The 24604-nt window shown below is 58.4% G+C and overlaps 3 protein-coding genes across 4 annotated transcripts; all 3 read left to right on the top strand.

The window, feature by feature from the left end:
* The first annotated feature begins 63 nt into the window (after positions 1-63).
* Positions 64-6886, top strand: ZGPAT (zinc finger CCCH-type and G-patch domain containing). Its single transcript, XM_068700825.1, has 6 exons — positions 64-865; positions 1781-1914; positions 2617-2775; positions 3795-3926; positions 4709-5126; positions 5561-6886. The coding sequence occupies exons 1-6, from the start codon at positions 228-230 to the stop codon at positions 5697-5699; spliced, it is 1620 nt and encodes a 539-aa protein (XP_068556926.1). The 5' UTR covers positions 64-227; the 3' UTR covers positions 5700-6886.
* Positions 6887-7402: 516 nt separating this feature from the next.
* LIME1 (Lck interacting transmembrane adaptor 1) lies at positions 7403-14227 on the top strand. Of its 2 annotated transcripts, none has more exons than XM_068700826.1 (6): positions 7403-8260; positions 12060-12214; positions 12562-12613; positions 12707-12794; positions 12899-13320; positions 13684-14227. In XM_068700826.1, exons 2-6 carry the CDS (start codon positions 12096-12098, stop codon positions 14080-14082), a joined length of 1080 nt encoding a protein of 359 aa, XP_068556927.1. In that variant the 5' UTR covers positions 7403-8260; positions 12060-12095; the 3' UTR covers positions 14083-14227. The 2 variants fall into 2 exon arrangements, with proteins under 2 accessions (XP_068556927.1, XP_068556928.1); XM_068700827.1 differs by lacking the exon at positions 7403-8260 and adding an exon at positions 8963-10354.
* Positions 14228-18215: 3988 nt separating this feature from the next.
* Positions 18216-22914, top strand: SLC2A4RG (SLC2A4 regulator). The gene is given in 9 exon segments (XM_068700612.1): positions 18216-18352; positions 19261-19424; positions 20156-20265; positions 20364-20482; positions 20485-20610; positions 20915-21015; positions 21112-21367; positions 21451-21572; positions 21676-22914. Coding segments are annotated over 8 exon segments (1023 nt in total). The 5' UTR covers positions 18216-18352; positions 19261-19347; the 3' UTR covers positions 21788-22914.
* Positions 22915-24604: the final 1690 nt, after the last annotated feature.

Genomic DNA, 24604 nt, shown 5'->3' with positions numbered 1-24604 from the left:
GGAGTGGCGAAGAAGCCGGAAGTGACGTTGCGGGAGGGCGGAAGGCGGCGGGGTGTCATGGCGGCGGCTCCGTAGGGCGGCGGGGGCCGTGAGGGGAGGCCGGGGGGGGGCCGGGCCCGGGCTGAGGCAGCTCCACGGTGGCTCCGGGGCTCCCGGGAAGGCCGTGAGGAGCCCCGGGTGCCCGGCGGCGGCGGGAGGCGGCCGAAGGAGCCGTGAGGGTGCCGGGGATGGACGAGGAGAGCCTGGAGGCCGCGATCCGCGCCTACAGCGCGCAGCTGAGGCAGGTGGAGCTGGCGCTGGGCGCCGGCCTGGACCCGTCGCAGCAGTCGGACCTGGCGCAGCTGCAGGAGGATCTGAAGCAGCTGATCGAGCTGACCGAGGCCAGCCTGGTGTCCGTGAGGAAGAGCAAGCTGCTGGCCACGCTAGACACAAATGCGTCCTCGTCTTCCCTGCCGGGAGGTGTGCAGGAGCTCGGTGCCGACCCTGAAAGCTCTGCGCAGGATGAGGAGTACGCTGCCTTCAAGGAAGCCATCGCTGAGCTCGGAGCCGACGACAAGGCTGCGGCTGAAAGCAGCGAGATATCTGCAAAGGGAGATGAGAGCAAGGACAAAAGGGAATCGAAGGGCAGCGAGGAGGAGGAGTCTGATAGAGAGGAGGAGGAGGAGTTGAGCGGGATGAAGGTTAAAGCCCCGTACTACAGCTCCTGGGGGACGCTGGAGTACCACAACGCCATGATTGTGGGGACAGAGTACCTGGAAGATGGCAGTGCGGGAGTCCGAGTGCTGTACCTCTACCCGACTCACAAGTCTTTGAAGCCGTGCCCGTTCTTCTTGGATGACAAATGCAGATTTAAAGAGAACTGTCGGTAAAGGAGAAAAAGGAGCGGGAGGGGGCTTGTGGCCTGGCTGTTGCCAAAGGCCTTGTTCTAAGGGAGGAAATTCCCCTGAATGTTCTGCATTTGGGTTTTGAAACCAGTGGAATTTTGTCTTGGCCATGGTTTTAAAGCGTGGTGTGTGGTGGTGAGCAGCAGCATCAAACCGTTCAGCTGCTTTCCTCAGTGAACGCAGAGATGAAAGAGCAAACCCCGTGGGCAAGTTGCAGAGGTTTTATCTGGCCATTTGAATAGCTAAATTAATAACGTGTTAATTGGTTAAACAGAACCACCAAAGGCTGATTGTTGATAGTGTGTAAGTTGCCCCAAATACATGAAGTTGTGGAGGCTCTGTCTTTTGAGCCCTTCAGAGCTGAACTCGATGAGGCCTTGAGCAACCTGGGCAGCCTCTGGAGCTGGCTGTGCTGTGAGCAGGGGGCTGGGCTACAAACCTGCATTTCTGTGTGATCCCATTCATCTCAAAGGGTCTTTTTTTTTAAATGGACATCTCACTAGCAAAGAAACCTTAAATCTCTGGGGGTGGGATGTCTCCTTTTTTACACGGCGTAAAAGATACGTTTAAGATGAAAAATGAGTAATTTGTGTCACTGAAATAACACGTGACAAACCTGTAACTACTGGTGCAGATTTACCCCTGCTGACAACTTGTTCCCCTTCCCTTTAATGGGGGAGACATTTTAATTTACAGAATCATTGAGGTTGGAAAAAAAAACTCGAAGGTTTTGTAATCCAACCATCCCATACCCTAAACATGTCCCTAAGCACCACATCTGCCCCTAAACACCTCTGGGGACAGTGACTCCACCACCTCCCTGGACAAACTGTTGCAATTAATTTAAAAGCAGTTTAAACAAGGTAGATCTAATTCCTACTCACCTTCTCTGGCAGGTTTTCGCACGGGCAGGTGGTGTCCGTGGAGGAGCTTCAGCCCTTTCAGGAGCCCAACCTGAGCACCCTGGAGGTGGGCTCGGCCTGCCTGGCGAAGCACAGCGACGGGATATGGTACACTGCAAAAATAACTGGTGAGTCGTGTTTGAATGTGTTCCGCCAGGATTCTGCGTGGAAATTGAATGCCCATGCTTAATTAAACAAAACTGGACTGTTTTGGTTGATATTAGAAAAGAGTTGAGTACGTGGTTCCAGCCTGAAACTGGAAATCTTGAGGTGGCTGAGAGAAAGGTCTGAGCTTGGGGAGGGAAAAGAGGAGGAAACAGGAGAGTGTTGGACAAAAACATGACATAAAGAGCAGGAATGCATGGAAATGTGCAGAAATGGTTATGTAGCTGCGTAGTGCACTGAAAGGAAAGAGGTGATGCAGGAACTTGCATGGTTATTAGGTTAGAATTGCAGTAAGCTGTTCTTGCTTAAAAAAAAAAGCCTGGGGAGCTGGCTTTGCCCATCAGCTGTTGATGCAGGCTCCCCTCTGTCCTGAGAAGGGAAGGGTGAGGGTTTATCACATCTTTCCTTCCTTTCTTTGGCTATTGCTAGGACAGAGGGAATAAGTCAAGCTTCTCTTTAGTGCTGTTTATCAGCGATCCATCTTCATCTTAATTTAAAAAAAAGCTTGAAGTATCAACCCAGACGTTGTGAAATAGCTTCTCATTGCTTTTGTCTCCCTTCTAGGCAGAAATCTAAAGCAAAAGGAAAGACCAGTGTTTTTTTTTTCCTAAACATGTATTCCTTGGGCCTTCCTGAATGTTTGTTCCTTCCTTTTCCCTCTGTAGATATCGACAGTGGTTATTACACTGTGAAGTTTGACTCCCTGCTGCTAAAGGAAGCTGTTGTGGAAGGGGACAGCATCATCCCCCCACTACGGAGCGAAGACGCTGCCTCGTCTGCTGAATCTGATGAAGACAGCGTTGATGATTCTGGTTACGCCAAAGGTGAGAGCGGTGAGGGTGGGAGCAGAAGTGCCCTGTGATCTCTGCCTGCCTGTCTGGGACCTGGAATTGCTCTCCTGAAGCTTTCATTACAAGTGTCTCACTTCTGATGATAGAGTGGGTAATCTCTTCTCTCTGTTGCTGAGAGATAGAGACCATTAAGTATCCGTTGTGCTACAGCTGCAAACCCAGCCCTTTGTTTTCTGCCAATTACGTGTCTTAACGAGGGCTGGACGTTTCCGTGGGAACTCCCAGCACGTGGAAGTAGAGGGCGCAGTGTTTTAGAGCAGAGTTCAAGCTCTGAGTCTCTTTTTCATGTGGGTGGCTGAGCTGAGCTAATAAGTATAACGAGAGACTTTTAAGTCTCTCTGGGACCTTCGTGTAGCTGCATGACACCAGAGCTCAAGGCTGCAGTCGTTAGGAGTGTTTGAACCTTCCAGTGCCTCAACAAGTACCGGCCGTGTCCTGTTTGACTGCTGAAAGCTGACACAGCCCAGGTGGCTTCCCTGAGCTTCCACAAAGAGCCGTGTGCCCGTGCTCGTGTCCCAGTTATGTCACAGGGACAAACTCGTGTCCTAGAGCTCTTTAAATTCAGCCTAATAGAGATTATTGGATCCTAATAACACATCGTTAGCGTGCTGCCCAGAGGAGTCTCCTACTGGAGACGTGAGCTGGAGGCACGAATAACTATTAACATGTGTCAGTGCCAAACTTTCCTGGGATGGCACATGTTGGTGTGACCATCCCAGAAGGAAGGAGGGAAACATAAGGATGATTCTCCCTGGAACTATGAGGTGGTGCATGCGTTAAATCAAGCGAGATCTCATTTAGGTAACTCACCAGGCAGTGTCTGTAAAGGTGCCAGCTCAGTAGGACCCACGTAAGGCTGGAGGATGACTCTGAATGACTCTGTGGTGGGAGAAGTAGGTTGTGCTGCCCTGTGAGGGGTTTCACGCTTGTAAAGGTTTTGCACAGCAGCTTTGTTTCTGTTTTTCACTTGTTTTGTCTCCTTTGTGCCACAGTGATAGATTCGGGGGGCCCGGAGAATGGGGAATGGGCTCCTGCGTGCAGCTCCTCCTTCGGTGGCTGGGAAGCCCACGCTCGCGGCATCGGCTCCAAGCTGCTTGCTCAGATGGGATACGAGTTTGGGAAAGGTAAGAGAAGGTGGTCGGGGTGGTGCGAGGGCTTTGCTGCCTCTTTATCTCAGTCTCGTGATGGACCCTAAAGCTAGTTGAGAGGAAAAAGATTTTAGACGAGGCTAAAATGTTAGATAAGGCTCAAGCTCTGTGAAGAATCCCCCCAGGTGGAAGTGTTAGCAGGCGAGAAGGGGTAAGTGGTTAATCTGTGCACCAGCCCCTGTATGGTAATAGCAGAAACTGGAGGCATTTCGAGCCATGGTCAAGTTCATGATTAAAGCCGTGAGAACTGTTGTGTGAGATGTTCAAAGGCTTCAGGAAGAAGAGAACTGATCTACGAAGCTTCTGATGTCTGTGTTAAGGCATCTCCCGGCTCTAGACACAGACTTCAAAGCCTGCTGAACTCGCTTCTTACTCCACAAATGGCATTGAGCCTTGGGGGCTTTAGGAGGCCAGTCTGCTGCTTGTCTCCAGTTCTCCCAGAGGAACCAAACCAGTTTTAAAAAAGAACCTGGCTTGAGAAGCTGAGGATGTAAGGCTGAACCTTGTTTCACAGAAACTGGCCTGATGGATGGCCTTGGGGCTTTTACTGCCTATCTTCTGCAGTAAAGCTCCTGCTGTCACATCCACCGACGTGCTGTGGTTTGTGCTGCTCCCCCTCTGCTGGTGGTTACAGCATTTTGTACCCCAAAAGCCTGTTTTGAGTAAGCTTGTCACTGAATTTGTGGTGGGAAGTGGCTTGGAGAGGGGATGTCCTTCCTTGGGTAATCGCTCGGTGTCTCATGGTCTTTGCTTTTCAGGGCTGGGGAAGAATTCTGAGGGCCGAGTGGAGCCGGTGCAGGCCGTGGTCCTTCCTCGAGGGAAATCCCTCGACCAGTGCGCCGAGGTGCTTCAGAGGAAGAAACAGGGGAGGCTGGACCCTGGCAACTCGAAGAAATGCCGGGCAAAGGAAAATAACACTGGCAGGGCCTCAGCAGGCAGCCGCAAGCCACCCCGCAACGTGTTTGACTTTTTGAACGAGAAACTGAGAGGGAAAAGCAGTGGGGAAAAGGCTGGAGGTGTGGCGCTGCCCGAGAGGAACAGCAAAGAGATCTACCATGCTAGCAAGAGCACCAAGAAGGCCCTGAGTGTCCGCCTCTTCCAGACAATGGAGAAGATTGAACAAACGCAGAAGGATATCAGAGGAATCCAGCAGGCCCTGGCACGCAACATTGGCCGGTAGGAGGAAATTCTCTCTGGGGCTGCAGGTTAAAGTGAGGGCTCGTGGTGTGTCTGAGAAGGGATGGGCTTGAAATGAGGTGCAGGGGGAACAAATGTGTAGAGGAGAGCTGAGGGGAAGCAGAGAGAAGAGCTTTTAATGTGTGTTTCAGCCCAGCTTGGGCACTGACAGATGTGTCTGGGGTCCTTTGCCTGGAATTGAGGCTGTGGGGAAAAGAGGAGCTCTCTGAGGGAAGGGGCTGGGTCCTTTCCTCCCCACGCCCAGCTCTGCAGCATCACACAAGGACATTTTCCAGCCCAGGTTGTGCTGAGCATCAGAGCCTTCCTCTCTTCCTCGTGCTAATCCCCTAGGAAAGGGAAAACCCTCTGGGATGGGGACGAGCCTCTGGCTTTACCGTGCAGGGTGACGTTGCTGTCATGCTTTTTGCTTTCAGGCACAGCATTGCAACTGCTCAGCTGGAGGAGAAGCTGGCTAACGCTCACAAACAGCTGGGGCAGCTGCAGGCGCAGGAAGCCAGTCTGCAGCGGGAGCAGAAGAAAGCAGACACTCACAAGAAGATGACTGAGTTCTAGGCTCCGAGGAAGGCGGTTGCCTGCAGTGATTATCTTTCTAGCCAGCCCCTGTGCTCGTGGCCTTCGAGCCTGGGTGTGAGCCACCCTGCTCTTCTGGCTCTCGGTCTGCCTGCCCAGCCTGAAAATTGGGCTGAAAAGCAGCGGTTTCCAAAACTAGCTGCTTCTGAGCTCTGCTGGGAGGGGGAAAAGCGCACATCCATCCAGCCCTGAGCCTTGTATAAGGACCAGCTCCCAGAAATACGGTTCTCTGCTGTCTTGCACACTTTTTTTCCTGTTATCACTGCAGCAGCACCTCCATCCAGGGCGCGTAGCTGCTCGGGTGATAACGCTGCTGGCAGCGAAGCAGCCGAGGAGGGGCTTTGAAAGCCCCACATCCTGCCATCAGCTGTGGCTTGTGTTTGCAGCCAACTGATGAAGACGAGCGGAGGCAGGGTCCTGGGCACGTTCTGGCAGAGCAGAAAAAGGCGCGTGCTGGGTGCAAAACAACAAACCAGCCATGGCAAACCGCTTCAGCTGCGCTCTGCCATCCCTTCTGTGCTCTGGGATTTATCTGAGAACTCTGTTTTTTAAGAGCAGTTTCTTGTAAACCTGGTGTAACGCCTAGACAGAGAAGTGGCAGCTCAGGTGGTACCGGGGGCCTCACGAATCATATTTCTCCAGTTTGACTGTAGGAGCATCCCTAGGACAAGCTCTAGCCTAACTTGGCGTAGAAAGCTGCCTGGTTCCACAAGCAGAGTGCCAAAAAGGGGAGAACAAGGCAGCAGAGTAACAGGTCCTCAAACCTCCGAGATGGGAACATCTCTACGAGGAACTTTGTGCTTCTGCCGCTGTTCCTTGAGTTTTTCTGTCCCAGGCAGCGCTCTGAACACAGCTCCTTTTATTAAAAACCCTCAGGACCCACTCCCAGCTCAGACCAGGCCCTGGGTGAGCACAAAGATCGGGAGGTCTGCGTGTGCTGAGCGCACGGCTCTGCCCCGGGGAGAGCCTCGGGCTGTGCTGGAAGCAGGACACAAGCCAAGTGCCCTTCCCTGCACCACAGACAGTCCTCGGCCACGAAGGATGTCTTCTCCCCAGGGTTGTATTCGGGGTTAGCAGTAGCCAGCGCTCCCCACGGGGGAGCTGGTGGTTTCATCAGACTCTGGTGGGACTTGTGCATCGTAATTGTGTTGTGGTTTGGTTTTTTTTTTTTTTTTTTTAAAAAAAAAAGTTAGCGATTTCATGCCAGTATCTTAAGGACACTTTTTTTTTTCTTAATTTAAAAAAAAATAATCTGTTTCCTTTTATTCTGTGAGTCATTTTTTCTCACGAAAAGTTCTGCTCCCTTAATGCCGCCTCTTTTTAATCTGTTTCTAAGAAAATTCTGAAGCTGTCAGCCTGGGCAGGGCTGCACCACCTTGTAGGGCCAGACCTGTCTGATTCACTGCCAAGCCAACCAGAAAACCTAAGGCTGAAGGAGATACGATCAGAGCTGCAGAAGCCCTGTGTGATTGAGCATTACTGCAGACACACCTCAGAAAACACAGAGCGATGGCAAAAATAAACAAGGTGAATGTCTTCAGGAAGCCTCTTAGTGTCTCTTTCCTCTCGATGAGCTTGGGTCCTGTTGCGATGGGCACTGTGCAGATGTGAAGGGCTCGTGGAGCGCGTCGAGCACGTGGGCATCCACAGCTTTCTGTCTGAATTGGCTGTGGTGTATTCATTGTTCTGAATTTGTGCTCTCCATGCTCTGGGTTTAACTCGGGGTGTAACACGGGCTGCTCAGTGCCCTTCCATCCCTTTCGTTTCCCACTCTCGAGTGGTGACGGGGATCACGGGTGCTTGCTGAAGTGGGCTGTGCCATGAGCTGAGCCAGGCAGAGAAGTTTCTTGGGTTAATTTTGTGCTCCAACACTGTTCAGTATCACCTTCATAACAGCTGGGGGTATCAGCTGCCTCGTGTTTTCATCCTTTTTGGATTTCCCTCAGCTTCCCTTGTCAGACTTCCATTCCAGTGGCTGCTGCCTCCCACCTGGGACAGTTCGAGTCCCTGGTGAATAAAGTTTTGGGTTTGTTGGGTTTTTTTGTGTTTTTTTTTTTTTTTTTTTTTTTCCCTCTGTCCTCGTTAGGCGCTGTTCATTTGCAAGGTAACGATCACGTGTAGCAAGTTCCTTGCCTTATATCCACCTGGGGACAGGCGGCTGCCTCCAAAACCAGCTGGGTGGGAGCAGGGGGAGCGGCAGAGGGTGCTCGTGCGTGCTGGGTGCCTGCAGAGCCCGTTTGCAGCGCTGCTCACAGAGCCAAGGCGGGGAGAAACCCAGCCTCCTGCCGGGTGAAGCAACAACCTCTGCAGGCCAGGAAGCGAGCTGTGGTATTGTGCTGCATGGTATCTGCACAGAGCTGCCTGCTCGAGAGCGAGCTGAAGAGGAGCGGGAGAGCTGGCATCGAGATGCTCAAAATCTTTGGGAGCCGCTAATTAGGACTAATTCCACGGAGTAGAGGGAACGAAGCTCTCCGGGCTGACTGGCAAAGAAGAGAACATGACTGGATTTCTGTTCCTGCTCACCAGCTTTTGAGTTTCTGCAAGTAAGTGCTGGTTACTTTCTCGCCTGGCAAATTTGGGTGCCTGCATCTAAACCAGGGGCTGGAAATATCTTTAATCCACGCTGCAGCCCCGGCGGAGATGCTGCTGCAGCTAGCTGGACTCAACAGGCAGGCTTCATATTTTTAATGCTTTGGGGTTGAAGCGTTGGCCGGGTAAAAACTTTGAGCCAGCTGCGGGGCTTGGTGGTTTGTCGCTCTGGTAGCATCTGGGCTCGGAAAGGAAGCAAAAGGGCTCGAACGAGGCAGCAATGCTGGGATCCCAGGGCTCAAATCCTGGGGCTGAGGGGGAGCGGAGCACTTCCATGGTGAATTAGTTGTTTAGTTCAGGAGTTATGGGATGGCTTTATTATTTTTTTCTCCAAAAAAAAAGGAAAATCAGCTACTTTGTAGGGAGGGAGGCTTAGAGCTTTTGCTTGCATCCGGAAGAGCTCTTGGGGGGGGAAATGCTGAGCTCCTGGCTGCAGGTGGGGTCTGCAGAGGCTTGAGAGAGTGCGATGGCTGAAACGCTGCCTTCGGTTCATCTGAAATTATGTCAAACTGTGCTGAATTTGTGGCAAGCAAACCACAGAGGTAGGCAGGCGATTCTGGAGAGAAAAAAAAAAAAAAACACCAACGTGCATCTCCTGCCTGCCCTCGTACTGCCTACTGGAACCTGGCTTCCTCCCACTGCAGCACCGAGCAGAAAATCCGCCTGCTTCCAGCGGGCACACGAGGCTGGGAAGGAAGGAGAACGCTGAAACGATCGCAGCCTCAACCGAAACCACATGGCGTGGACAAAAGGGTCACTTGCCGCAAGATTTTAGGATGATTTTTGTTTTCTCAAAAGCCAGGCCAGCACATCAGCAGTTGGGACTTTGAGGAGTTCATCCAAGTTTTGTGATGTTTGGGGCTGAAATATTTTTAAGATCTGATTGCATCCCATGATCTCGGGCAGGTTAAGCATCGTTGAGTAACTGCTACGAGGCTTTCACTTCGTAACTGGAAAAAAAAAAAAAAACAACAACACCCTAAAATCTACTTCTGCTTCTCGAGCCTTTTTTCGGTACAAGTCCCCAGGGTACCAAGGCTGTGTCAGCTGCAGCCCCGGCCACCATCACAGGTGGAAATCGGCTCCGAATATTTGTCCTGCTTCCCTGCAAACGCGCTCACAGCGGTTTCTTGGACTGCCCTCCCCTTGTGCCGAGCATCGCCCGCGCTCTTATCAGCCTAGATGGATCGCTGTCAGCAGCACAGCTTTGAATTTTCTAGGAAATTTAATTTCTTGGTCACGAAGCCCAGCGAAGAGACAAATGAACTCGCACGTCCTGCAGTCACGAGCCCACTTCGTGCTCGGCTGTCACGAAATGGAGCCGGGCCTCCCCGGGGCGCACCCACGGACCCGCTGCTATCAAAGCCATCCGGGCCCGTGGAGCCAGCGCCTTGCGAAATGCCGTCTGCCGAGTCTCCTGCCCCAAAGAATGGCCCCGGGACGTGGAGATCCACGGCTTTATTGGCAGGAAATTCAGTTGCACGTTTCAGGAGCGCTGTCGAAATCCTCGCCTGGCGAACCTGCTCGGTCTCGTCTCAGCAGCCTGGGTCGGGCACTGGGTTTTCCAGCATCAGGGCTCCGGTTTGTAATTTTGGGGAACCCACACATTGTCCCCAAAGTGCCTTCTCCCAGTGACTGCTGAACCTGAATGTGCCGGAGACATTTTCTTAGCTCGAGAGCAACCCCAGACCCTGCTGCACAAAGGCGAGGATTGGCAAAGTAGGTCAGGAGAATTTCTCCGCGTTAACCCCGGCTCAGGAAGCATCCTCGTGTTTGAACCTGAAAATTTCAAGGCTGGAAAACCCAGCTCTCTGTGGGACCGCCTGTCCCCGCCTGTGCTTCCCTCGGCCTTCAAAGTTCACGCTTCGACTCCGATTTGCCGTCAGCCTCCGGCCCTTGCACCTCGTTGTAATTTTGTCCGCCCAGCTTGGGAGCCTGCTCTTCCCCCCTGCCCTGGGTGCAGCTCCTTTGGCAGCCTGTGATCCTGGGGCTGTAATGAGCCAAACGAGTTCAGCCAGGATTGTCTCCAGCGCCTGCCTGTGTTGCAGGTAATCCGAATAATGTATGCTCAGACAGAAAAGCCGTGTTGTCTAATTAAAACGTCGTTGAGCAGAGTGCAGGCTTTCCTTCCCAGCTCTGATCTAAGCCAGTCTGTCCAGCCCGGTTGGTCCCCTCCACGTCTCTGTCTCCGTTTCTGCGTTGGGATAATTGCTCTCCAGGGGTTAAGGCTGCGAAGTCGGCGAAGTTTCCGAAGGTGTGGGAAGTTCTCAGATAAAAAAGGCTGAGACTTGCCCGTTTATCTGGGTAAAGGCGCACCCAACGTGCTCGTGTGTGGCACCAGGAGCACGGGGGTGAGATGTGTCCCTCGGTGGGGGCAAATCTCAGCTCCCGAGGTCCTTCCCTGGCCGGTGATGCTCTCGGGGGATGAGTGGCACATCTTGGGGAGAGGAGCCTGAGCTTTGGGTGCGTTGCGGATGCCCCTCGGTGCTGGGCTGGGCTCAGCGAGCAGGAGCGGGGCTGAGGGGAGCAGCAGGGCCTGGATCAGCGTTTGGGATTCCTACAAGGGGGCCTGGGCTTCTCGCCAGGCTTCCTCTGATTTCTGGGGACAGGATTAAGAAAGGGATGAAGGTAAGAGGCCTGGAGGTGCCCCGTGGGGACCGTGCTGCCCGCCTCCCCGATGGCATCATCTTTGCACCACTTCTTCCTGCGTCTCTCTTTTCACACCGTGCGTTTCCCGATGCTGGCACACGCGTCCCTAGGAGCTCACCAGCCCTTTTGGGGACACAGGGATCAAGGAGCAGCCCCCGCTGCCATCTCTGACATGGGTGCGGGTGACGTGGTGGCCGTTTTTGCTCTGGGCTTTGCAGCACACCAAACACCAAGCAGGGACGGGGACGTTGGGTGTTTTTGGTGCTCGGTGAACGCCGACGGATGGGTTGAGAGCCCCGCTGGGATGGGTGGGGGCTCCTGGAGGGCTAGGGAGCCTCTGCTCTGCGTGCAGGGCTCCCTGACACCTCCCCACCTTGTGTTTTTGGGTGTTTTCTGCTCCTTTGCAGCCGCAGCAGCGAGCTCAGGGTGCTGGTGCAGGAGGGTGCACGGGGGCTGTGTGTGCGAGGAGCTGGCGTGGGCGCAGAGCCGCTGCAGCAGGGGGGTGCCCGGTGTGTGCCCCCCCCCCAGGATGCAGGGATGAAGCTCTCCCCCATTTCGGGAAGCCCAGTCCTCCCTTCTCTGTGTCCCCTGGGCCACCCCAAGACCTGCACCCTCCCTGTCATCGCAGCCAGCCTCGGGGGCCCTTGCTGTCCCCGGCGTCTCGGTGACCTCGCCAAATATTTCCCCACTTTTCTGCCCCAGTTCCGTGGTCAGTGCCCGGCCCTGGTGTCCCCAGAAAGCCCCGTGGTGCTTCTGGGGCGTCTCCTGCGAGTTTCCAAATTAAGATCCTGGGAGTTTGAGTTCTGCGTTGGTTCTTCTCTAAAAAGAACCAAAATCTAGAGCTTTGCCGTCCAGAAGCAGAGCACCCGCTGTGGGGCGTTTACACCTTTCTGGGCAGAATTGGAGCCTCCAGGAAGGCAGCAGCCGGCCAGAAAACGGGGTCCCCAGTGCCTGCTCCCCCCGAACCCCCCCAGATTTTTGGGAAAGCCTCCGGGGAGCCGGCTGCTCGGTGGGGCCCCACAAGGAACGGTGGCAGGGGGGTGGGAGCGGTGCCTGTGCCGCAGCGCAAGACACGTGGCCCCCACTGGTGTTTTCTCTCCCCAGGGCTCGATCCACGGCGGTTTCGGAAGCGGCCCCCCCATGGCTTTAGTCCACGGTGAGGGGCTGCCGGGACCCCCCCTCCTGCCGGCCCTGCTCGCTGCCCTGGCCCTGCTCGGCCTCCTGGTCTACGTGGGCGCCCTGTGCGCTGCCTGCCGCCGGTACGCACCTCACCCCCAACACTGGGGGTGCATTTTGGGGCTGCTTCCCCCCCCCCCAGACCCTGCTTCAGCTCTGGCTGCCCACCGAGGGGGGGTCCTGCACCCAAAGGAGATGGTCTGGGGGTGAGGCTGTGGCCTCGGAGGAGCCCACGAGGCCGAGCTACCCGCGGGGAGGTGATGCTGGGGGGGTGCTCGGGGGGTCTCGGGGTGCTGGAGCTGCGCGCCCAGCAGGGTTTGGGATGGAGGTGGAGCAGGGGGGTGGATTTGAGGGTGCTGCTTCTGGAGGGGGGGCGCACAGGGTGTCTGCTGCTCAGCCTCCTCCCAGCTCACTCCTTCTTCTCCCACAGCCAGGGCAGGAGGAAGAAGGTCCCTCCGGATGGGGTGAAGCTGGTGGACGAGGTAAGCTGGGGTGGGGTGGGGGGCAGGCTCGGAACTGGGGGGGCTCCGGGCATCCCAGCCAGAGTCTGATCCCTGTGTGTCCCCCCCCCCCAGTCCCTGCTCAGGCAGACGCAGCTGCGCTCGCTCAGCAAGTCGGACACGAAGCTGCACGAGCTGTACCGGGTGAAGGCCAGGGATGACAGTGAGTGCCCCCGCAGCTCGGGGTTTTGGGGTTTTGGGGTGGGGAGGGGGACACCCCACGGTGCCTGCTCCATCCCCGTGCCCCCATCTCCGCTCTCCCCGCAGACCAGCGACCGGCCAGCCTGGATTTCCCCCCACCCTCAGCCCCCCTGGGCTCTGACTCCCTGCACAGCTCCGGCATCAGCGTCCTCCTGCACCGCGAGCTGCCCCAAATCCCCGTCCCCGAGCCCCCGGCCCCCGACCAGACCTACTCCAACCTGCTCTTCGCCCCGCCACGACGCCCGGCTCAGGACACGGTCTACGAGTGCCTGGCAGTGGGGGGGGGGGAGGACACCCCCATGGTGCCCCCCGCGCCCACGGGGACCCGGGGGTCCCCCCCACAAGCCAGGCGCGGGGCCGGTGACTACGCCTGCGTCCGCAAGGTGAAGAAGACGGCGCCCAGCGAGGAGCAGGATGGGGCCGTGGGGGGGCCCCCCGCAGCCCCACGGTGCTGGGAGGGTGCAGGCAATGCCCCCCTCCAGCTGAAGGTACGGTGCTGGGGGGGGTTCACCGGGTGGGGGGGCACGGAGCAGCCTCCCCATTAAGGCCCTGTCTGGAGAAGGGTAGCCGAAGGCTGCTCTGTGTTAACAGGAGCTTTTTTTTGGGGGGTGGGGGGCGCAGGATGGAGCTGGGGGGGCAGGATGGAGCCAAGATGCAGGGAGCGATGCCTGGGTGCTGCTCCATGCCATACAAAAGGTTCCCAGGTGGTGCACAAAGCAGGGGACCCATGGGTGCCGTCACCCCGCTGGGGGCTGTGCCAGGCACTGGGGGTCCCGGGTGCGGGAATGCCCTGGGGGGGGACACTCTGGGGTCATCCCCCCCAAAAAAAACCCACCCCCTTCCCTCCGCAGGTGGAGGACATGTACTCCACGGTGTGCAAAGCCACCAAGAAGAAGAGCCAGGGCCCCGCTGCCTCCCCGAGGGCTGCGGGGCAAGGGGGGGCCGGGCAGTTGTCCCCAGCCCAGGAGGAGCCCCCCCAGGCTGGCTGCTGGTCCGCAGCCCCCCTCCCCGAGCCCTGCTACGAGTCCATCAACGAAAGGGCTTGGACTGCCCGATCCCGAGGCCCCGACCCCGATTACGAGGCGGTGGACGTGAGCTGGAAGAAGCCGGCGAAGCGGGACAGGGCGGGGAAGCCCGGTCCCCACGAGAACCTCTACGAAAGCGTGGGCGAAATTTGGGCAGGGGGATCCCGGCGAGCCTCCGGCAGGCCGGCTGCCAACGGGCTGGAGGTCTACATCACCAACCTATAGTACGGACGGACGGACGGACAGACGGACAGGTGCCATCCTGGCACACGTCCCCCAGGCTGGGCTCAGCCCTGCTCGGGGCCGGCGGTGGCTCGGTGGGGCCGGGCGTGCTGAGATCTCTGTATATATTTTACGTTATTTTATGTTATTTGACGTTAATTTTCCTCAAGCATCCTTGTCCCGTCCCGCCCTGTTCCTGTGGGGTGGTGTCGGGGTGCCCCAGACAGGGGAATTTGCAGGGTTTTTTTTTTTTGGGGTCGCTGCTGGCAGGGCTCCGAGCCGGCCCCATGGTGGATCTGGGCTGCAGGATCAGGCCACCCCACAGCAGGGCTGTGCCCTGAGCGAGGACGGGATGCTTCGCTCCGTCCCCCAGTGCTCCCAGAGCTGTTTTTGGAGGCAGGCACGGTGGTTCTGGCCATGTTCATGGTGCGAGGCAGAGGTGGCCGCGGGGTCTGCTTTGGGATGGCCACATGTGCCCGTCACCATCACTGCCCCTCAGCCACGTGCGATGTTGCCACCCGGAGCAGCATCCCCCACCTCACCCCTAAAAAAACACCCCTAAAAACCCCATCCCAAGCCCTGCCTCGTGCTGGTGCTGGTTCCTTGGGTGCCTACGGGGCCGGATCCTGCCCTGGCTGTGCCAAAGTCACGGCTCCGGGGCTCTGCCAGCTCCTTTTGGCACCGTGGTGGTGGCACCTCGGGGACCCGAGGGCTACGGGACGGGATGCCCGGCCGGGGCGCCGCGGCGCAGCGGGGAGGAAGGAAACCGTGCGCCCGCCTCCGCCGCCGGCTTCGCCCTCGATCGAAGCAGGCGAGGAGAGATGAAAAGCGAAAAAGGCGGCACCAGGAGCCGCAGGCTGGGGACGTTAAACCCCCGGCAGGCGGGGAGGCAGCAGGGTGTTCGTGCCGGGGCTGCGCTAGATGCCAAACCACAGGGCTGCGAGATAGCACGGTTGGCCCCGGCAGCTGCTCCCATCCCCCTGCGAGATGGGGGCCCCGATAGAAAAAGGGCACAGGATGGCTCGCGGTGATGCTGCCGCACGTGGGCTCGCCCCGCCGGCTGCGTCATTTCCCCGTCCCCCCTTTTTTTTCCATCCCTTTTTTCTCCATCCCCGTTTCCCCGTCCGATTCATCCGAATCCCCCGGGAGCTGCGTTTGGGCATCACATCCTATTAGGACCAGAGCTGCTTCGCCCCTTGGGAAAGATGGGACCCACGAGTTTGGGGTGGTTGGGATGTGGGAATCGCTGCGCTGCCTCCCCAGGAGCGGCAGGCTCACCAAGGACGGCTTTCGATCGCTCCTAATGACCTCGGGGGCCGAAGCATCCCCCAAACTGCCCCGGCAGCACCGTGGCAGCCAAAAAAAGCCCCGTTGGCAGGGTGCTGTCACCTCTAAATCCCACTCAGCCTGGCATGCTCCCAGTGAAATGCAAGAGCATTTCCCAGTCCTCGGGGCGATGGAATTGGGCCCCACAAAACGGGGTGGCAAACGAAGAATCCTAAAACATCACCTTGGGGGCTGACAGATGGGGTCCCCAGCGTGGTGTCAGGGGAATCAGGCAGGGCTGGCAGCACCGAGCACCCTCCCTGCCCGGGCACAGCCGGGCCCTACAGGCTCCTGCCCCTCTGCGCCACCCCACACTGGGCTTGGGGTCCCCATCCCGCTGCAAGGGGACGGTGCTGGGCGGTGCTGTTCCCACAAGGGGGAGCGAGCAGGAGCCCAGCGAGCTGTAGGGAGCTGCAAGGAGGTTGCAGGTAGGAACGGTGCTGGAGTAGGGTGCTGAGCTGCAGGCTGTAGGGTGCTGCGTGCTGTAGGGTGCTGCACGCTGTAGGGTGCTGCACGCTGCCCTGCACGCTGTAGGGTGCTGTGCTTCATCTTGTAGGGTGCTGCACGCTGTAGGGTGCTGCAGGCTGCGCTGTGCTGCACGCTTTGCTGCACAGGGTGCACATTTTGTGGTGCTGCACACCGTACTGCACACTATATGGCCCGGCACGCCGTGTGCCTCCCCGCCCCATGCAGCCCGTATGGCTTCACACACCGTATGGTGCAGGCAGCCCCAGGGCTCTGCACCCACAAAAGCCCCACACCCAGAGCTGTGCCCGCTGAGTGGCTCCGTACCCTATATACAGCACCGCAGCCTGTAGGGCTCCAAACCCCATTTAGCCTACTCCCATACAACCCTATATCCCGTACAGTTTGCACCCATACAGCCCCATATCCTATATAGCCCCATATCCCATACATCCCCATATCCAATACAGCCTGTGCCCATACAGCCCCATTTCCCATACACCCTGTGCCCATACAGCCCCACATCCTATACAGCCGTTTCCCATACAGCCCCATATTCCATACAGCCCTATTTCCCATAGAGCCCCATATCCCATAGAGCCCCATATCTCATACAGTCTGTGCCCATACATCCTGATATCCCATACACCCTCATACCCCATACACCCCACATCCCTTACACCGTGTCCATACACCCCCACATCCAATACACCCTCCATACACCCCATATCCCATACACCCTGTGTCCATACACCCCCACACCCCATACACCCCAATACACCCCCACACACCCCCACATCCCCCACAGCCCCACACCCCATGGCAGGGGGGTGCCGCGACATGCAGAGGGGGCCGAGCCCGGTGTGCCAGGAGCGGTGCCCGCGGTGCCGCCGGGCGTTGTGCCATTTGGGGTCAGCGGTGTTAACCATTAAACCAGGCCGGGGGGGCAGCCGGTGGGAGCCCCCACCCCACTCCCGCTGCCATAAACCCTAATAACACATAAACCCTAATAACTCATAACCCAGGGTGCTTGGTCGTTAACTCCCAAGTGCTAACGAGGGCTGTGGGGTCAGGCTGGTCCCGCAGGCTGGGGATGCCCCAAGCCCCCCCGGGTGCTCCTCAGCCCCCATCTGTGGTGTGGGGTCCTGGACAGTGGGGCTGGGAACTGGGGGATACTGGGGGGGGGACAGATAAGGAATTTGGGGGGAGGGACAGGCGGGGGCCACCCGGGGGTGACCGCACGGACTCTGTCCCGTCCTTTAGGCTGCGGGGTGGAAAATCAAACAGCCCCACAGCGGCACCTGCCCGCGGCCCCGTGGGTTTTGGGGTACCCCAGGACCCTGTGGGGCCGGGGGCTTTTTGGTGGGGTCTCCCCCAAAGGGGGGCACCGTAACTCCCAGGGGAGCCCAGCAGCCAGTGGGGCACCCCCATAATTTTTGGGGACCTTATTGCTTTTCTGAGGGGGCTACCAGGATATTGGGGAACCCCACAAATTTGGGGGATCCCCTGTAACTGTGGGGTGAGTAATTTGGGGGGGGTCCCATAAATTAATTTGGTCAAACACTGTGTGGGGTGCCATAGCTTTAGGGGAGCCCTGTAAATTATGGGGAACCCTATAGCTAATGGGGGAGCCCTAAGGCTATGAAGGGACTTTTTGGGGGCCTGAGGGGGGGGGTTAACTTCGTGGAAACCCCATAATTTTGGGGGGGGGGGCATAAATTTTGGGGGAACACTATAACTTATGGGGAGCCCCCCGACTTTGGGTGGCGGGCTACAACTCTTGGGCCCCCTTTGGCCTTTAGGGGGCTCTGCAGGCTTCCCTCAGAGTTAGCAGAAGCTTTATTTTTTTTTGGGGGGGGGGGCACAACTTTTTGGGGACCACTTCACGTTACGGGACACTTTGCGCGGGAGGGGGCGGCAACCCCTTGGGATCGCCCCGTGCTTTGGGGACGGCACAATTTGGGTGTAGCTCGGTGTGTGTGGGGGGGAAACGCTTTATTTGAGGTGTGGGGGGAGCGGTACTTTTGGGGCCATTCCTTCAACTTTCGGGGCACGGGGGCGGGGTGGCGGCGGCGGCGGCGGGGCCGGGGCGGGGCGGCGAGAAGATGGCGGCGGCGGGGCCGGGGCTGAGGGGCGTGGCTGGGGGAAAGTGGGGGGGGCCAAGTGGCAGCGCGCCTCAGCCAATCAGAACCCGAGGAGGCGGCGGCCGCGTTCCATCCCGGTGCGTCGTAGCCAATGGCGAGAGGCGGCGGGGCCGGGGGGGGCGTGGCCTCCGCCGGTACCGGGCCGCGCGGCGGAGCGCTCCCCGCCGGGCCCCCCGGCCGCGGCCGCCCCGCATGGAGCCGCAGCGCCCCCCCCGCCCCCCCCCCCCGCCGCCTGCTCCCTGCTGCTGCCGCCGCCTCCCAGCGCCTCCTCCTCCGCCGCCCGCCGCCGCCGCGCTCGCCGCCGCCTCCCCCCTCCCGAGCCCGACGGGGCCCCGCAGGTACCGGGAGCGGCGGTGCCGGTGGCGGTAGGGGGGGGTTTGAGGGGGGTTGGGGGGGGTTTGGGGGGGGCCGTGCCCAGTGCCGGTGCTGACAGCGGCCCCGCCGCGCCCTCCCCAAACTTTCCCCGCCGCTAAGATGGCGCCGGGGGGGGGTGGGTGGGAGGGGAGGGGGGGGGGGGGGGAGAGGACCCCCCCCTCCCCGGTACCCCCCCCCCGCATCCCCCCACCCCCCTTCCCCGGGGACCCTCCGGTAACCGCTGGGACCCTCCCGGTGCCCCCCCCCCCCGCCCTGTCCCGCTCTCGCCGGTGCCGCCCCCGGGAAGCGCGCGCTGCCGCTGGGCCCCGCCCCCCCCGGGAGGGAGCCGCTGGCGGCCGGCCCGGCGGACACGCCCCCCCCCCCCCCACCCGGTGTGTCCCCCCCCCTCCCGGTGTCCCCCCCCCCCATTGGGATCCACCGGGGGGAGGTAGGTGGAAGGGGGGGGGGGGGGCGGGGGGAGCAGCCCCGTGGTGTTTTTTTTTTTTGGGGGGGGGCTGGGGATGTTGTAGAGCTCGGGGGGGGTCCCCAATTAATCCCAGTTATACGGGGGGGGGCTATTTGGGATCTATTTGGGGTCTATTTGGGATCTACTTGGGATCCACTCGGGGGGCACCAGCGGGATCCCGCACCCCTCAAGCCCCCCTTATCCCCCCCAAACCCCCAAAATCCCCCCCATACCCCCTTACCCCCCCCCACCCCCCTCACCCCCCCCCCCATACCCCCTTATCCCCCCCCCATACCCCCTTATCCCCCCCATACCCCTCCTTAACCCCCCCCCATAGGAATCAGCTCCCCGCAGGGATCAACCCAGAATCCACCCCCCCCCTCCCCATATACCTAACGTCCCCCCCCTCCTTTTCTCTCCCCATAGGGTCCGCTGCCCCGCCGGGGGGGGGCTCGGGGCTGGCTGCGGCGCCTGGGGGAGCCCCTGGGGCTGGCCCCCCCCGAGCAGGAGGCGATGCTGCGGGTGCTGGACGCGGGGCTGGAGCGGTGCCTGGCGCTGCACGCCGCCTGCATCCCCTTTCCCCCCCCCAGGTAGGAACACGATGGGGGGGCACCACGCTCCGATGGACCCCCCACCCCCCCCGGGGGGGTTCCCTGCCCGCCACGGGGGTCCCGGAGCTCCAGCGGTGGCCCCGTGCCCGGGGTTGAAAGCGGAGCCGGTGGTGGGGGCAGCTTCTTGGCACCGGGGCTCCCCCCCCCCCGGTCCTGCTCTCGGGCGCGAATTTGAGGGAAAAGGGGAAAAAAAATAAAATAAATAAAAATCTGGGCTGGCTCAGCGCGCGCCGATTCGGTTTTCGCGGGAGCTGGGGGGCGGCAGGGCGCTGTGTCCGTCCGGGTGTCCGTCCGGGTGTCCATCCAGGAGCCCCCCCCCACCCAAAATTCAGCCCCCCCCCCAACCCCCCCCGGGGCCGTCCCGCTCCTTCCTGCGGGGCTGCAGCTTTGGGACGTGGTTGCAAAATGGCTCCTGCGGGCTCCTGACCTCCCGCTCGCGGTTTGTTTTTTTTTTTTTTTATTTTATTTTTTTATTATTTTTTTCTAATTTTTCTATTTTTTTTTTAATTTTTTTTTTTCCACTTCAGGAAATCGTTCGGCCCCGGCTGAGCTAAACCCACGTTTACTCAGCAGGATGCAGGTGCCACTTCGGCTTAAGGGGAGGGGGTGGGCTCACCCCGACACCCCGGGTGGGAGATGGGGGGGCACGGGGAGAAATGAGGGGGGGTCCGGCCGTGCTGATTGCAGCCCCCATTTGCTCTCGTTGGCAGAAAGCCCCTGGGCAAGGCGGGCATCGACGAGGTGATGGCAGCGGCGGTGCTCACCAGCCTCTCCACCAGCCCCCTGGTGCTGGGCCACCCCCCGGCACCCCCCGCCCCAGGTAAGAGCAGAAATTTTGGGCCCCCCCCCTCCCCCCCCCCCCAAATATCCCTGGGCGTGGTGGCTCCTCACCCTCCTCTTCCTCATCTTTTGGGGCAGATCCCGGTGGCGAGCCCTGGCTGGAGGCGCCCCCCATGTCCTCCAGCTGCAGCAGCAGCAGCAACACCAGCGGGGACTGGAGTTGGGACCCCCCCAGCGACCGCTCCACCCCCTCCACCCCCCTCGCCCCCCACTCTCCGGCCATGTTCCCGGTGCCTTCCTGCCCGCCCCGCCGCCGGACGAGGGTCCCGACGAGCCCGACGGCACCCACTTCGTTTTCGGGGAGCCCATCCCGCGGAAGAGGAAGGTGGGATTGGGATTGGGATTGGGATTGGGATTGGGATTGGGATTGGGATTGGGATTGGGATTGGGACGGGGATGGGGATGGGGGCGGGGATGGGGCTGGTTTTGGGGTTGGGGCTGGGGTTGATGGTGGGTTTGGGGCTGGAGAGTTTGGGGGGCTTGGGGTTGGAGGTGGTGGGCTTGGGGTTGGGGATAGCGGTGAGTTTGGGGCTGGAGAGGGTGTTGGGATGAAATTCGGGGTGGCAGTGGGGACGGGAACGATGGTGGGGCTGAATTTGGGGCGGGGGCTGCCCCCTTGTTCCCCGCAGCCCTCCACCAAGGTGATGTTCAAGTGCTTGTGGAAGAGCTGCGGCAAAGTCCTCAGCAGCTCCTCAGGGATGCAGAAGCACATCCGAACCGTGCACCTTGGGTAAGCGCGGGGGCTCCCCTCACCCCACAGCCCCCAAAACCTTTATTTTTATTTTTTTTGGGGGGTATTAATCCCCCCCCCATGCCGTCCCCCCAGCCGCAAAGCCGACCTCGAGCAGAGCGACGGCGAGGAGGATTTCTACTACACGGAGCTGGACGTGGACGTGGACTCGCTGACGGACGGGCTCTCCAGCCTCACCCCCGTTTCTCCCACCTCCTCCGTCCCCCCCTCCTTCCCGGGCACTGAGGCGCTGCCCAGCCCCGAATTACCGCTGCCCCCCCCCCGAAGCCCCCCGGTGCCCACCCCCTCCCCCGGCGGCCTGTGCCACGTCCACACCGACCACGCGTACCAGGTGAGGCCTAGCCCCGTGCCCACCCTGCTGCACCCATGGGTGCTCTTTTCAACTTAGGGGGTGCCCCTATTATCTCCCCACAGGGCTGCCCAGCCCCCCCGCGGCTCCCGGGGGGGGACAAGCGGCCTCCGGTGCCCCCCACCCCTGTGGCGCTGACGCCGCCGGTGCCCACCCCGCTGCTGCCCAAGCCGCCCGCTGTCCCCAGGTGAGTCGGTGCCACCATCGTGGACCCCCCCCCCGTCACCCATCCCACCGCACCCCACCCCGGGACATCTTCGTGACCCCCCCCCTCGTTCTTTTTCCCTCAGGAAGCCGCGGGGGGAGGCCAAGAAGTGCCGCAAGGTGTACGGCATGGAGAACCGCGAGATGTGGTGCACGGCCTGCCGCTGGAAGAAGGCCTGCCAGCGCTTCCTCGACTGAGCCCCCCCCTCTTTTTACCTGTCCCCCCCCCTTTCTTCTTGCACATTTTGCACTTGAGGTGCCTTTGCGCCCCCCCCCCCTTTTTTGTCTCCCCCCCTCCCTCAAACCCCGGGGCCCCCCGCCGGACTCAGGGAACGGCCCCGCGCTGCCGCGGCCATGGGGGGGGCCCCATGGGGCATGGGGGGGCCCATGTGCACCAGGGCCTGACCCTGACCCGCCAGCGCTCCCCCCACCCCCAAAAAAAAAAAAAAGCTTTATGCACACAGCCCCCCCGCCCCCATCACCACCACAGAGCTTTTCCCTCTTTTTTCCTTTGAAAATAAGCTAAATCTTTCTCTGTCCCCCCCCCTCCCCTTTGCTGGCACAGCGGTGGGGGCTGGCTGGGGGGGGCTGGCCAGCTTCTCCCACCCCCATATGGGGTTGGGGTCCCGTGGAGCCCCCCCCTTTTAGGGCAGGGGGCTGCCCGCTGCTCAAATAAGCTGTGCCTGGGGCCGGGGGGGGGCCTCACCGGGGTGCCTGTTCCTGCCCCCCACCCGCGTGTCCCTGAGCTGGGGCAGGCTGGGCACCCTGGGGTGCCCGAGGTGGATGTGGGTGCCCCCCCCCCGGGGGGTTTTTACTCTTTGTATCGTATTTTTTCTCGATTTTTTTTTTGTAACTGGGGAGCAGCCGCTCCCGCCGGGGGCCGTGCTCCGGGAAGTGCCTGCAGGAACGCGCCCATTTGCACTAAGCCAAACTGCACAAAGACGTTTCTTTTTTTTTTTTTTTCTTTTTTTTTTTTGTTTTTTTTCTCCTTTGTGTGTTTTTATTTTTTAAATAAAATATATAAAAAGTCCTATTTTTTAAACTACTCCCTCCCCGGGTCCTGCCCCCGGGGCTGTACAGGGCTTTATGGCCTTCACCCCCTCTTTTTCCCCCATCCCGTCCCGCTCCAGGGCTGCTCCCCCTTGTGTTTGGGGGGGGGTCCCCATTGCAGGGTGACCCCCCCCCAAGCAGGGGGTCTGGCTGCTTTGGCCCCGTGGGCTGGGACGGGCCCGTGCCAGGCTCAGCCCTCGCTCAGTGTCCGGCTGCGGCGCAGAGCTGGGATGTGTCAGATCCAGAAAAAAAATAAAAAAAAATTTGGATTCTTTTTTTTTATTATTATTCTTTTTTAATGTTTTCATTTACCTGCTTTTTTTGGGGCTTCTGCTGTTGAAAAGTGATACAAGGGGGGGGTGAGGAGGGGGTTTTGGTGCACCTCTCGCCCCAATCCTGCAGCATCCCCAGCACCGGGGGGGGCTGCACAGATCTGTCCCTGGCCTCCTGAGAACCAGGAGCAGGGCCTGAGGCAGCGTTTTCATGTCAATAAAAGCCCCAAAAGTGAAGAAATTGGTGCTGGGAGGGGGCTGAGCCACAGGGGTTTGTAGGGTCCTAGAGTGGGAAAGGCAGCAGAACCCCGACGGCACAGCTGGGGGCAGGAGGGAGGGTTAAAAAACGAAAGAAAAAAAAAGATAGAAATGAGCCAGACCAAAAACTTAGCAGCAATTTCCCAATTTATTGAAACTGATTGATTTTTGCAGGTATGTCTAAGCTAAATCCCATCACAAAGTAATTATCATCAAGAGGCACCACCTCCGGCGTGCCCAGGCAGACAAGAAACTGTGAGATCGACTAGAAAATAAGGGCATAGTGACCTGAACTACATTTACAGGCAATCAGTACAACACAGCCATCTTCTCCCCCTGCCTTCTGGTTCCGAAAATCTCCTCGCCTCCCCCAAAATATTAAACACATCTTCAATACAAACACAGGTTTTATAATAATTAATATAAAGTCAGTATAATATAGAATATTCCCGGCAAAAAAAAAATAATCGACAATCTTCAAACGCTGTCCTTTTTTTCGTTTTGTTTGTTTAGCTTTTTTGCAGACAGGTTTAAAGCACGTTGAAAAATAAATATATATGAAAGCATACACACAGCACTCTTACTATGCAGGACTAAAAAAAAAAAAAACAACAAAAAGGCAGAAATTTAAAACAATATAGGAACTAAGAATAAAAAGAACCATTAAGTATGGCTTTTGTAGGAGTCGCACATGTCACAGAATGAGCTAAAAGAAGATTATCTTTCAGGATATTGCAAAAAATTCCAGTTTTTGCATTTTTTTTTCTTTTTTTTTTTTTTTCATGGAGTTTCTTTCCTAAAGGGCGATGTGCAAAACGGGAAGCGGCGGGGGGAGAGGGGCTGCAGGGGCTGCCAGAAGTCCTTTTTATTCCCCCCCCCCATCCGTACAAAACACCGAACCGATGCAGCTTTCGCTTTGGAAAAGCAGAGAGTTAAAGGCATACGTCGAGGTACAAAAGAAAAATGGGACCTAACGCTAGAGCGGGCTTCCCTTCGTACGAAAAATATTCCTTTTGTAGTCCAAAACACTGACTTTTGGTTAAAAAAACGAAAGAAACGGTCACTTTGGGATCCTTCCTTAGCCACCCCCCCCTTGTCACCTCCCCACCGAACCGTCCCCGAGCTGAGAGGTCTGAGGGTGACCTTAACGCGTCCACAAGGGACAAACCTATGCAAAAAGAGACAATTTATGATAGTTTTGAGGATTTTTTTTTGAAATAAATTGATGGGAGATGCCAAGAAGGGAATTTGCCTTAAGGCGAGGACAGCGCACGGATGCTTTCACACCCCCTGGCGCTGTCCTGCACGAGAAGCTCTCAAAGCACTTTTTGAAATCCTTTTCCAATTCCTGGCACTCTTTTATAAAAAATAGTAATATAAAGAAATTCAGGGAGCAACGTTTCCAGGTATGAATACTTAAAAAAAAAACTCGTCA

Source organism: Anas acuta, chromosome 16 (assembly GCF_963932015.1).
Source record: "Anas acuta chromosome 16, bAnaAcu1.1, whole genome shotgun sequence".
Taxonomy (NCBI): domain Eukaryota; kingdom Metazoa; phylum Chordata; class Aves; order Anseriformes; family Anatidae; genus Anas; species Anas acuta.
Note: the sequence above shows the minus strand (reverse complement) of the source record. Positions and strands in the feature narration are given on the sequence as shown.